Below are 14,589 nucleotides of genomic sequence, written 5' to 3'. Positions count from 1 at the left end.
GGACTATGAGAATTTTCAACTTTAAAAATGGATTTCAAAGCACAGAGAAAACTATCATGAAAATATGCATATGGATACAACTGTGTAACCATACCAACAGTGGTATCCAATATTAAACACAGAGACTCACAAAAAACTATCTGTCTTCAATTAGTTCACAGTCAAATAGAGGATAAGACAAGTACACAAATAGCTATAATATATGATATACTATGATAGTGCCCAAAAAAGAGATACAAGAAGTTTTAGGTTACTCTAAGAAGATTCAAGGGAATCAGCATATACATACACAAACAGAACAAAAAACTCAGAAATGCAAAAACTCATGAATGCCAAGTCATCCCCCACATAGGAGTCTTTTATCATTGAACATCGTCCCCCTCCCAACGTTTCTTTCTCTTGCCTTGGGACCCAGTAGTCCTGGTTCATCGGTTAACACAGTCTCCAGCTCCTTCACAGCCATCCGCAGAAACTGACGCCTTTGAGAGTGAAACTGGCCACTGAGGAAAGAAAGTGGAAACTAGAGAATACTGCCTCTCCCACCCTTAAAAATCTTCCAAAGGCAGTGCAGAAGACAGCTGCATTTAGGAAGGGGTGTTAGCTAGGAGGAAGGTTCAAAGCCACAGTTAGACCTGGTAAGGAAACACAAGAATCTGTGGGGCAGCAGCAAGTTCTTGGGTTGAGACAATAAGGCTGTACAGAAACTTGGGTGAGAACAAGGAGAGGAGAGAACAATCTCAGTAGAGATTCCTATTCCATCCCCTCTGGAAGAGCTCATTCCCCGTCTTTACCTGTTTGCAATTGCATGTTCCTTGCTTTCCTTTACGTCCGCCACTCGCTTGCCATACCTGAGGATTGACATACGCACAGAAGGGTTGACCATACCACCAGCTAAAGGCCTCGTCCCACCTTCCCAGTCCTCAGAGATTCCAAACTACAGCCTGCAGGGAGCATGGGCAGCCCTCACCATCAGGATCTTTCCAAACCTTACTTTTTACCCTGACCTATTAACAAGAGACTCATAGAGCTTAGAGATTATCTAGTTCTCATCATTATTTTGCAGATAAAGAAAATAATACCTGCGGAAGAAAACTGACTTGCCCAAGGTCACATAGGGTTTTAATGGCAAAGCTGGGACTAGATTTCTTGTCCTGTGCTCCTGCCTTGACACCTTCATGCTGAAGTACTCTTCCAGGTTTGAGGGAAATACAAAGCAGCAGTGCATAAATATGACACAGGCCCTGCTCTCAAGTAAAAGTAGTTACTCCAGCTCTCCCCTGGGTCCCATTCCCACCCATCTTCTCTTAGAATTTAACCTTATCAGTTACCTTTTTGTCACTTCAATCTCTCTCTCCACTGGTTTATTCTCTTCTCCCAATAAGCCTTCCTTATTCTAAAAGGAGACTCGCTTGACCCTGACAAGCTACTGAACTTTGCTCATTCTCCCACACCACCAAACTCCTCCAGAGAGACACCTTTACTCTTTTTCACCTCACCTTTCACTGACCCTTGAAGCCCATATGACCTTAGACACTAAACAAACTGCTCTCTCTAAGGTCACCGTCAACTTCTGAATCACCAAGTTAGATGGCCTTTTCATTGTTCTTTGTTTATCCGTAACATTTGACTCTCCTGACCATATTTCTTTTTTTCAACTAGTGACCCATGCTCAAAAGACCCACACTACTTTAGGCTCTGTGCTCTCTATGTCCCTTATATCTGTCTTCTCTTGTCCTGCATCTGTTGCCACCACATTAGTCAAATTTATAACCTTTCGTTTCTCTTCTCCAAACCACCCCTTATTGAGCTTAGCACAGAATCAAAGAAATTTAGAGTTGGAAAGTATCTTAATCAAATCAGGATTCTACTCCACAGCATTCCTAGTGGGTAATTATTTCATCCTCTACATGGTACGATGGAAAGTGAGAGGATTAAGAGTCAAAAAATCTGGAATGATTTCCTAATTCCATCTCTTACTGAGTGACACTGAGACTGAGCCTCTATTTTCTCATTTATCAAAGAAGATATTGGGACTTCCCTGGCGGTCCAGTGGTTAGGACTTGGCACTTCCACTGCAGGGGGGCACGGGTTTGATCCCTGGTCAGGGAACTAAGATCCCGCATGCCGCGTGGTGCAGCCAAAAAAAAAAAAAAAAAGAATATATTAAACATATACCTGAGTATAAGTAACATGAAGATCAAATTAGATCATTTATGTCAAAGAACTCCCTAAACTATAAATCTTACATGTTAGTGTTGTTCTTAGTGATGGGGAACAACACACGCTTCAAACATCCCTTCCATTCCCCAGAAGCGGTAATCATTAGAAAGTTTTTCTGTATATCTGTATCTATTTACCTCTTGTAACTTCTAATTATTCATCTTAGATTTACTCTCTCTTAAATCTGGCAATGAATTTTTAATAATACTCAGTTGTTGAGAGTATGAGGAATAAGTATTCTCATAGATGGTAGATAATACATCTGTTTGGAGGACAATTTGGGAAGAGCTATTAAAATGTGAAATATGCATATCCTTTACCCCAGCAATTCCACTTGTAAGAATTTACCCTATAGAAATGTTCACAAAGATATATGTCTAAGGATGTTCATTTCAACATTGTTTGTAAAGGTTTTTTTTTTTAAAAAAAAAAAAGGAGGGAGAGAGGGAACACTTCAAATGTCCATCAATAGTGGATTCGGTAAATGTATTATGTTACAACCACATAATGAAATACTGTTTGACTGTTAAAAAGAATAAGTCTCTATAGACTGATATGCAAAGATATCCAAAATACAGTAAGTAAAAAAAAAAAAAACAACTTCAGAATATAATGTAGAGGGGCTTCCCTGGTAGCACAGTGGTTAGGAATCCGCCTACCAATACAGGGGACACGGGTTCGAGCCCTGGTCCGGGAAGATCACACATGCCGTGGAGCAACTAAGCCTGTGAGCCACAACTACTGAGCCCGCGCCTAGAGCCCGTGCTCTACAACAAGAGAAGCCACCGCAATAAGAAGCACGCGCACCGCAACAAGGAGTAGCCCCCACTTGCCGCAACTAGAGAAAGCCCGCGCGCAGCAACGAAGGCCCAACGCAGCCAAAAAAAAAAAAAGAATATAATATAGAATGTGGATCCATTGCTTTTTATCAATTGCTTATATAAGGTTGAAAATATATGCACACGTTTACATGTTCATATATATACACAAGCATCTGGAGGACATGCACCAAACCATTCTGGGAAGTGAGACTGTAGTCAACTTCCTCTTTGTATTTTTCACATTTCTGGTGTTAGTTTTGCAACTACAAAGATAATAAAGGTATTTGATCCCTTCCTTAATCCCACACCTCCTTCTCATTATAGCTCTGTCTCTATTCTTCCCTTCAAGGTCAAACTTCATGAAAGAGTTACTTACTAAATTCCTTATCTCCCATTTGGTTCTAAACCCACTGCAATCCAGGTTTTGACCTCAGCACTCAACTGAAGTTATCTACAAGAAGGGGACTAAGACCATCTTTACAGCCAAATTCAACAAACATTTTCCTGTCCTCATTTTATCTGACCTCTCAACATCGTCTAACATATTTATAGATAACTGGTCCTTTCTTCTTAGCATGTCTTCTTCCCTTGCCTCTGTTATTCTTCTTCTCAGCACCTCTCACTGATTTCTCTGCCTCTGCTGGCCCTTAAATTTCAACGTTCTCAGAGGTTCTATCCCAGTCTCATCCCACTCCACACATTCTCCGTGAGTAATCTCACCTACTCCCATGGCTTTGATTACCATTTTGCCAACCTTTATCTGAATCCAGATCTCGCTCCTAAGTTCCACAATCACAAGGTAAAAGGTCTACATCTAACTTCAATGTGCTACAAATACTTCAAATTCAAACTGCTTAAAACTGAATTCACAACCTTTCCCCCACAAACCAGCTTTTATCATATGTTCTTTATCTTAAGGAATACCAAGTATCCAATCCAGAAACCTTGACTTGATCCTCAATTCCTCCTAATTTACTTAATTAACCCCTGCTTCTAGTTTTTTTCCACCTAACTTCTTTTCTTCCCTGCAGCCAGAGTGACTTTTTCTAAAATGCAAATATGATTGTGTCACTCCCCTGTTTAAAAATCACTCAATGGGGACCTCCCTGGTGGCACAGTGGTTAAGAATCCGCTTGCCAACGCAGGGGACACGGATTCGAGACCTGGTCCAGGAAGATCCCACATGCCGCGGAGAACCTAAGCCCAAGCGCCACAACTACTGAGCCTGCGCTCTAGAGCCCGCAAGCCACAACAACTGAAGCCCACACGCCTAGAGCCCATGCTCCGCAACAAGAGAAGCCACCGCAATGAAAAGGATGTCAGGAGGGGCTAAAAATCCCTAAAGAAGATTAGTTGGGATCTCATATCTCACCCTTTGAAACCGCTAAACAGATCCTCGGTGACCTTGTGCACTTGTAGCACATCCTCCCGTATGAGGGTGATGTACAGGGAACCCTGCAGACACAGCTTCCACAGCTTCTGGCACTGGCTATTGGAGTTGAGGCACCCGTGACAAAGAAGAAACCCAACTGTGGGTGGGTAAAACAGTGCAGAGGAAGACTTTTAGAATTTGATCTCCATATAGCATGCTATGTCTGTTCCCACCTCATCCCACAAAACTTACTGACAATCCAGCGCTCCATCACTTCCACAGACAGGTACTCACAGGCCATCTATGAGAAGAGAGGCAGAGATGGTCTAGCAGTTATTTAACCTGGTCTACGCTAAAGACTAAGGCAGTCAAGACAAGGGCAGTCAAGCTAGAATTTGAGTATCAAAACCAACTTTTATTTTACCAGACTGGATAAGGGCACTTTGATAAGCCAATATCTGGGAAACCTGCCAATAATGGAGGTGAGGCACTAGAAGTGGAGTGAGGAAAAAGGAATATAGTTGAGAAAAGAAAAAGGAACTTGGACTGGAAGTGAGGACAAACAAATGGTTTGACATAACTTCTCTTCAACAATTCAAGAGAGTAATACTCAAAATCTCATGATTTCCCTCTCCCTTGGATTATTTTACCATGTAAAGTATACATCACTCGTTTGGTGCTTCTCATACACTTGTACCGTCAGTTGTATTTTTATGACTACATGGCGTTTCTTCCTACTAGATTATAAATTCTTTGAAGCAAGGACCTTGGGCCGATAGTGGTTGAATAAAAACATTTGTTAATTAATTGACATCTATGCTCAAGTTCCTGCTGGGCTGAATAGGTGCCTAATGACTCAGTTTCATCCATTCATTCATTCTATGAACATTTATTAAATTCCTTCTGTGGGCAGGCACACACTAATCCTGGTCCAAAGAAAAGGTCCAACCCAACTATGATTTTTTTTAGCCACAAGAGGTGATCAACTCAGAGGCATATCCTAGAAGAGTGCTAAAGCACTCTTAGGCTGATATTTCCTGAAAAGAAGCACCCTCTAAAGAGATGGCCTTGGAAAGAGAATGCTTCCACTGACAAGAGGAAAAGGGAACTCACTGTGTCTGAATTAGCAGGGTTAATCATGGCTGCAGGGGTGCTGATGAGACTTAGAAGCTGGGCACTGCGCCACTGCTCAGCCCCCTGGTTCCTTCGGACAAACAGAAAGTGCAAAGAAAGCAGGGCTCCACTCACAGCCTGTGGAGGAAAACAAATGAATCTTCAATGTCAATGATGGGGACAACATCCTTCTGCCTGAGGAGTTCTCCACTCTCTCAAGAAACTTGCCTTTGTGTGAGGCCCAAACTCCTCTGTCAGCTTCTTCAGAGGGTGGTCATACTCCAAGACCATCTGACCCAGACGGGCAAAACTGGGGTCACTGGAAGCATAGGAAAAAGGAGTTACAGCCCTCCCTTAAACATGACGTAAACTCTCATGTTTGCATATAGGATAACGATGTGTACGTAGTCTGGTATTCTCCACCACCTCCAAAGATACTAAACTGTGAATTACATATACAGATAACCCACTCCAGGCCCAGGTATAACTAAGATAGAATCACATGATTTGGGGCTGGTCCATGAAAGTTTCTTCCTTATAAGCACCTGAAATAAGGTTGGACACATGACAGGTATTCTATAAATTCATATTGATTAGTCACAAATCAAGTAATATGGCTGGACCCAAATCTGTATACAACCCAAAAGAATATATATACATTCAAAGCGAATGGTAAGTCATGTGCCTAGGTATTCATGTAGGCACAAGGGAATACACATCATACATAGAACAATGTTCCACGGCACACTCTGATCACTCTGTTCTTTATTTTTTTCAGCCCTTAAATACTTTTATTTGCACTAATGGAAAGGCAAAGAATTGCAGATAATCCAAAATCCATTTATATTTGGCTCCAAATGTATTTTCATACATTACTTACCTCTAATGGCTTTAACTTTACTAATATTATTCCTACCAATATTAAAAAGAATTTTCTTTGCCTTTTGCAATAACCTCAAAAGTAGAATGGCAGCCAGCCCAGGATTAAAAACTCGTTAGAGACAGTGCAATTGTTTTATTTTGCCTGGGTTATCATATAGATTATAGATTCTCACATGAGAAAGCATGCCATCTATTTCTCTTGTATCCACCTTTACCTCATAACACCATGTATGAGATTCTTCATCTTGTCACCTCAACTCAACTCACCTATGTCCATGCAGCATTTCATGGGCACAGTTGTACACGCCAATGAGTACCCGTCGATCCTCAATCCGTGACAGAAGTAAAATAACTGAGGTATAAGTCACTATCAAGTCCAGGTAACTCCGAGTGAAGTCAAAGTTGAGATTCTACAAGGAAAATACATAGGAACCCAAGAACAGCAAGGCCTATTAACCACTATTTCCCCAACCATTCCAGACAGTGCTAAACAGACTCTGGAAAGATCTATTTAGAAGGAGAAACTGACAAGACTGCAAATTCGGAAGGAGAAAATTTTAACAAAATTCAGGGGCTAAAAGTGAGCTCAAGATATAAGGAGGCCAGGAAATAAGGTAGCATTTAGAGGTTGGAGGAGGTAGAATAAGAAGATTTTTGTGTGAATTCTGGATTAAATAAATCACATTGCTGATCTGCTTAACATGTAAATACACTTTAACTTCAACATTTTTACAAAAGAATTATAGTCCTGGAATTAATAGCCATTCATTCATTATACAGTATATATTATATTATATATATTATATTATAATCCTGGGGGAATAGCCATTCCTCCAGTCCCATCTCACCCCACACTGTCCCAACAGAGACAGTTTCCATGGCTCTAGGATAGAAGAGAATTGCCAAGAATCTTACGATATCAAAATGGCACTGGCAGGCATCAATCGTGTTGAGAAGTTCATATACATGATCCTGGGGGTAGAATCGGAGATGAGAATGAATAAAGAATAAAGAGAAGATGACATGTACTACCAGAATTTGAGGGGAAGGTTCTCTCCCTTGGAGGTCCTAGAGAGTCACTGAATAACATAAGAGAGGCTTGCTGAGTAGAGGGAGTTCCTCCTCCATAAGCTGTCCGTGGGCCCCTATCAGGCTACCCTACTGGATGCCCATGTCTCCACAGGCACAAGTCACTACTACATTACGCACACTTTCCCTGAGCTTATCATCCCAGTGCCCCCTTCCTCCACAAAAAAAGGTTACAAGATGCAGACCATCTGATAGTCTGTTTCTAAAATACCAAAAATCAGACCCATTTTTATTGATGAATCCCAAAATCCCAAAGTCTGTTTTTTGATTCTGTCTCTTATTCTCAGAAGTTAATCATTAACAAATGGGAAAACTACCCAACTTTCTACATGTTTCTGTTTACTGATCACCTACTATATACTAAGTACTTACTAGGTAAGTTGCAAATACTTCATTTCACCCTCATTTCAGTGTGAGAGGGATTCTTTTTCTTTTCATACATAATTTTACCTAAATAAATATGCAGTTTTACTGTGGACACTTTCCTCCCCGCAACATCAGCACCCACCGCCATCCTGCCCAACCCTCAGGTAAACCAGTTTAACAACCTGGTGTGTCCTTTCTTAATTTTCATCCTATTTATATAATCCTATTCAGATAGGGAGAAAAAGAGAGAGAGGAGTCTTTTTGAAAATCATTTGTGTTAAAAATTTGAGATAGTATTACACTGTTCTTATCATTTTACTTTTCTTATTCAACCTTACCTGCTAAAAGTCCTCAAGTCATCTGGTAGAGCACTAATGTACTTCTTATTAATGGCTGCATAATAGCCCATGGTATGGCCAATTCATTCAGCCTTTTTCCCACTGATGAGTGTTTGCTTTGTTCCAATTCCTGGCCCTATCCACTGCACATTGGTATTTTCATTTCTACAAAAGTGGAACCGCTAGATCAAAGGGTATATATATTTTTATTTTTAAAATACGTTGCCAAAAGATTTGAACAGGCTCTTTACAATTAAAAATATAAAAATGACGAATAAGCACATGAAAAGACGCCCAATAATATTAGTCATCAGGGAAATGCAAATTAAAATCACAAGAAGATATCACTACACACCCATCAGAATGACTAAAATTCGGGAGTTCCCTGGTGGTCCAGAGGTTAGGACTTGGCACTTTCACTTCTGTGGCCCAGGTTCAATCCCTGTTCAGGGAACTAAGATCCCAAAAACTGTTTGGCGTGGCCAAAAAACAAAAAAAAAAAAGAATGACTAAAAGCAAGTGTTGATGAGAATGTGGAGCAACTGGAACACTAATATATTGCTGATGGAAAGGGAAAATGGAACCATGACTTTGGAAAAAATGTTTGGCAGTTTCTTATAAAATTAAACACATACATACCATATGATTTAGCAATTCAACTTCTAGATTATTTACCCAAGTGAAATGAAAAATGATTTGTACTCAAATGTTTATGGCAACTTGTGCATAATGGCCAAAAACTGGACACAACCCAAAAGTCCATCAACAGGTAAATGGATAAACAGATTGTATCCATACAATGAAATAGTGCTCAGCAAAAATGGGAAATGAATCATGAAACATAAACAAACCTTAAAAACATGCTGAGTGAAGGAAGCCAGACACAAAAGAAAACATGCTATATAGATTCTAATTATATATATGAACCCCTGAAAAAGAAAAACCTAATCTGGAAAGCAGACCAGTGGTTGCCTGGGGCCAGGAGTCAGGGAAGTAGGAATTGACTGAGGAAAAAAAGGTGCAGGGAAGCTTTGGATTGATGGAAATTTTCTGTACTTTGTGGTGGTTGTTACACAGGTGTATACATTTGCAAACTTATTAAATGTATGGGGAAAAATGTTTCCAAGTTACCTTCCCCAAAAGGCTGTATCTAAAGTAACATATGGGGAAACTGGGGCTAAGAGCAGTTAAGAAACTCCCCAAAGATCACAAAACTAGTAAGGTAAAGTATCAGAATTAGAACCCGGAGGCCATGATCTTCTGTCTATACTACATGATCTCAAGACCTCTGTCTAGGTCTATGCTGCCTCCTTTGCTGGGAAGGCCTGTCTACAACTCCTTCCTGCAACCCAATTCCCAAGGGATATAACTGAAGTTTGCTTTCAGCCTCTCATACAACCAGTGTCACTATACTGTAAAGACAGAATCAGAAGGAAATGGATTTAACATCTGTTTGGCCTATTACTTTATTATATGCTAAACACTGTACTAGATGTTTTCAATGTGTTATCTCATTTAATTCTCACAAATACCCCATGTAGTAAATCTCATTTCCCCTTTTATAGATAAAGAAACTGGGAGTCAAAGAGTTTCTTGTCTAAAGCCATACAGTTTGTAAGTGATGAAGCTGAGATTTAAAACCAGGTCTGTCTGATTCAGAGCCTACCTACTTTACAATGCACAATACCTCCATGTCTCTATTTCCCTTCCTGCCCTGAATGAGGCATACTAGATTCCTTGGGCTCAGAACTTTACCACTGCAGCAACCAGAGGTATCCTAAAATCTCCTTTGGACAAATTTTCTAGTAATAGACTTTTTATATGCTTCCAGCATTCTTCTACTACCTCCACCAGTGCCTACCTTCTTCCTAATCACTACTTTCAATTCCAGATGAATTAACCTCTGACCTGACCCTCCTTCAGACCTTACGGTCTTCCATGTCCCAACTTCTCTCTTCATTGCATGATCTAATGAACAGCCTGGATTAGCTCCCTAGAGAAAACACAGGACATCCAAAGCAGGGTCCCATACTCTTGTACCATCTGAAGAAATACTATAATACCATCACAAACTTAAATGGCTCAGATGACTAAAATTTGTGTTATTTCTTGAATACATAAATAATAGGTGTTCATTGCAGAAAAATTAGAAAATACAAACATAATTTCAATTTATTTTTAAAGCCACTCATAATCTCACTATGTAAAGAAGTTCCAGCCTTATTTATATGCATTTTTATCTATGTAAAATATACATTTTAGGGACATCTCCTGTCGTAAGCTACATTGTAATTTGCTTCTATACTAAAGAACATGTGAAGAGCATTTTTCCATGCCGATTAATATAAATATGTGTTATCTTTAACAGCTGTATAATATTCATTTATGAACATATACTTTGAACTTTTAACTAAGCCTCTATTTTTTTGAATATATCAATTATCAAGTTGTCACTATCATAAATAATGCAACAGAGTACATTCTTGTACATATACCTTTGCACTTCTGATTGTTTCCTTAAGACAAATTTCTAGAATAGAATTGTTACATTTAAAAGTATATATTTTGGGGGCTTCCCTGGTGCGCAACGGTTGAGAATCCGCCTGCCGATGCAGGGGACACGGGTTCGAGCCCTGGTCTGGGAAGATCCCACATGCCGCGGAGCAACTAGGCCCGTGAGCCACAACTACTGAGCCTGCGCGTCTGGAGCCTGTGCTCCGCAACAAGAGAGGCCGCGATAGTGAGAGGCCCATGCACCGCGATGAAGAGTGGCCCCCGCTTGCCGCAACTAGAGAAAGCCCTCGCACAGAAACGAAGACCCAACACAGCCAAAAATAAATAAATAAATAAATAAATAAACTCCAAAAAAAAAAAAGTATATATTTTTAAGACTTTTGAAACACCATATTGATCTGCCCTTCAAAAACACTGTACTAAATAATTTTTCAGTTTATGTTTACAAAAATAGTACATGTTCATTGTTTAAAACTCAATTTATCATCCATGTATTATGCTACCAAACACTGTTAACAATTAGACAAATCCAAATTGAGAGAAATTCTGAAAAATAACTAGTCTGGATGCTTCAAAAAGGTCAGTGTCATGAAAGACAAAATAAGGCTGAGAACTATTCTAGATTAAAGACTAAAGAGACATGACAACTAAGAGATATGACATCAATTTAATGTATGATCCTAGAGACAACTAGAGGAATATGAGTATGGCTATATATTAACTATAACATTGTAGCAATTTTACATTTCCTGAGTTCGATAATTGTATTAAGGTTAGGTAAGAAAATATTATTGCTCTTAGCAGATGTATGCTAAAGTATTCAGGGAGGGAAATGTCACGATGCCTGCAACTAACTCAAATGGTTCAAGAAAAAAAAAAGGTAAGCAAACATGGCAAAATACTAAAAATCAGGAGATCCAGGGGGAGAGTAGAACAATATTCATTGTACCATTCTTGAAATTTTTCAGTAGATTTGTAAAAAACTATTGGGTAAGAATACTTAAAATTTTAACTCAAATAATACAAAAATGTATAGTATAATAAATTAAAGCCAATCATAATAACCCACCCCCAAAGGCAGGTATTTTTAACAGTTTAATGTGAAATATTCCAAACCTTTCCTATATATATATACTAACACTATGTGTGTATATAAGTTTATGTATCTTTTAAAACAAAAATAAAATTGTATCATACACTATTCTGCAACTCACTTTCATTTAACAATACAACTTAGATATCCCTCCATGTACCAATACATCTTATTTTTTCAAGAAACAGGAATAAGGAACATAAAAGAATATCCAAACACTGGGGACCTGGGCTAGAGAGAGCTCACCCGAAATTCCATAACGTCCACAAATGACTGGTAGTAGTTGGTGAGGAATCTAATTATCTCAGATTTTTCCCGATGTACTGGTCCTAAATGTTGCTGAGAGAAACAAAATAAAAAACACAAATTAAGAAGACAATTGATCAAAGTAACCCAAGAAGAACAGGGGTTGTACCTAAAACATTCTTAAAGAGGGTTAAAATACACTGACAGAGGAAGTTGGAAAGTCTTCGAACTCTGAAGGTTTTTAAACAGAGAATATTCTCTATCTAGGCAGGATGGTTGCATGCAATCCTGACTGGATATAGAATGTGAAATGAGAGGAAATTTCAAGGTCTCTTTCAGCTAAAGAGGTTTATTATTCATATCAAAGTCAAAAGAAGCTGAATGAGAAGATGCTATAGGTAAGATGGTAAGAAATCTAGGGCTAACATTTAATAAGGGAGAAGTAAGGGGTATGACACTAGATGCATAACTCTAAGACAATAACCGAGAAAACACTGAGGGGGAAATAGGAACAACAATAAAATATATGCAACTTCTTCATCGATAGAGCTGTGTTTCTTGGTAAGAACAAAGTGTTCTTGTGAATCTTACAATGGAGAAAGGGGCAATGCTTTGCTCCAGTTTACCCTAGGAGAATCCCATCTTATCTCAGAATTCTTAAGACTACAACAACCTGAAGCCCTGTGGTTGAGCTTAGGAAAACTGAAAGAAGGCTACTCCATCCCCTGCCAAGTTCAAAGAGAGGCAGTCAAAAGAGAGTTTGAACCATCCAAGCACAGAGTTATTTCAGAGAAAGGAAAGAAGAGGAACAGCATTCTCACCGTGCTGTTTCGGACATCTATGTTGGGAAATTTCTTGTTGATGTACTTGAGAGATGATTCCATGGACTTTTCCAGTAAGAAAGGGGGCTTGGATTTGGGGTCTGAACAAGTCTGCACAAATAAATAACACTATATTTCAACCCTTTCTCCCGCTCCTTGGAAACATACCTCTTCCTGCATCATGCATTTTCACACAATCTCTCTTAGGGAAATGGAATCTGGGAATTAATTATAAAAGCATAAGAGTAGGTCAGGAACAAGTTCCAGGACACTAAGCCAACTATCAGAAGAGCTAAGTAACCTCGGCATTTCGTCTTGCTGGGTAAAGCTTAACATCTGCTCGCCCGGCACAAAGAGGAAGCTCTCTCCTCACCCCTCAGCTGAAGCCGGAAGGAGTGAGAAAAGCAGCTGCTCAGGAGTTAGACTCTGTGGGAGAATCAGTGTCACAATTATGTCCATTATATAAGCATCTTATCCCAAAGGGCATTTATAGGGGGCATGGAGACAGAGAAACTATGTCCCCAGTGATTTGTTTTATTACGAAATGCACCAAAGTCCCCTCCCCCAAGTCCCCTATTTTCTCTTCCAGAAATTCCCCACTCCCACCCGTCTTTATCTCTTAACTTCACTAGGCCCAGCCCCTAGCCCACCTCTTGCCACCAGCTTCTCCCAATTCCACAGTTCCTATCCTAAACACACATATATATAACCACAGCAAGAACTGTCTCAGAGTCTAAATCCCTCAGAAGGTACCTACTCTTTTTTTAATCCAAATATCATATCTATTTTTTCCTTGTAGGGAAAGTACTTGTACGAAAAAGTTTTTGCCAGAGACCCAACTTTGGCTGTCTTCAGAGTGTGGGGGACCAGCACTAAACAGAGTGTGGGGGACCAGAATTCTAGACCCAGACTTTTATCCCGGAACACAGTTATTTCCCATCCCACCTCTAACCCCAGCAGGAAGCAAACACCCTCGTTGGGGTGAGAATCATACCAAGAAAGGGGGAAGCCCTGAAAAAATGCCTCCGCTTCTGCCTCCCAGCACTGGCTGTCCTATATAATCCGAGTGACTGAAGGCCACTTAAACTAGTGAGAAAGAGGAGCAAGCCTAACGGCTGGACCTGCCTCAGGGTTCCCTGCCTTACTACTGCCGGAATAATTAGTACTAGTCCAGTTGCCTGTGCTTACCTTCTTGATGTTATACATTCGGATGAGAACCCCCTGACCTCGGTCATTCAGGATAGTGAGCTTCTCTGCTAATTTATGCTGGTAGGCAGAAGTCAAAGACATGATGGCCACGGAGAGAGAGGAGCATCCACACAGCAATGCCTGATCTCCCCAGACACTTTCAGCTGGGGTGGTGACACCCTCTGGGCGGAGGCACCCAGCCTGGTTGGTGCGCTGGTCTTCCTGTTGCCTCTACAATTGGCTCATGGCTGAAAGCAGTCATTACACCTCACAGGCCCTCCGCATCTTCTGTGCTTCCTCTTGCACACTCAGCAGGGGAGACTTCCTCTTTCTAGCTGTGCAGCATTTTTGGTAAGACTGTAAAATGTGTGGAAGTGGGGGAGAGGGGCAGGCTTTCAAGGCTCTTCACAGTCTGCCACCAACCTTTCTGGCCTTACCCTTCCACTAGTGCCCTATATAAAGCTCCACACCAGACAAAAAGTATCAACCACCCCAGGCCCATCCACCTTTATACTTTCCCTCTTTC

At 40.2% G+C, this 14,589-nt stretch overlaps 1 protein-coding gene across 1 annotated transcript in view; it reads right to left on the bottom strand.

Moving 5' to 3' along the window:
* The window catches only part of NCKAP1L (NCK associated protein 1 like), a 41,178-nt gene extending 27,013 nt beyond the window's left edge, over nt 1–14,165 (bottom strand). Inside the window, exons 1-11 of the mRNA XM_059934635.1 lie at nt 14,064–14,165; nt 12,876–12,986; nt 12,055–12,147; nt 7,324–7,380; nt 6,676–6,818; nt 5,755–5,845; nt 5,527–5,664; nt 4,666–4,714; nt 4,414–4,570; nt 792–848; nt 404–500 (exon numbers count right to left, since the gene is read on the bottom strand). Coding sequence (XP_059790618.1) covers nt 404–500; nt 792–848; nt 4,414–4,570; nt 4,666–4,714; nt 5,527–5,664; nt 5,755–5,845; nt 6,676–6,818; nt 7,324–7,380; nt 12,055–12,147; nt 12,876–12,986; nt 14,064–14,165 — 1,095 coding nt within the window. The remainder of the gene's footprint in view (nt 1–403; nt 501–791; nt 849–4,413; nt 4,571–4,665; nt 4,715–5,526; nt 5,665–5,754; nt 5,846–6,675; nt 6,819–7,323; nt 7,381–12,054; nt 12,148–12,875; nt 12,987–14,063) is intronic.
* Between the last annotated feature and the right edge of the window lie 424 nt (nt 14,166–14,589).

The sequence above is a fragment of the Balaenoptera ricei genome, chromosome 10 (genome assembly GCF_028023285.1).
Source record: "Balaenoptera ricei isolate mBalRic1 chromosome 10, mBalRic1.hap2, whole genome shotgun sequence".
In the NCBI taxonomy this organism is placed as follows: Eukaryota; Metazoa; Chordata; class Mammalia; order Artiodactyla; family Balaenopteridae; genus Balaenoptera; species Balaenoptera ricei.
This window is presented reverse-complemented; position numbering and strand designations above follow the sequence as displayed.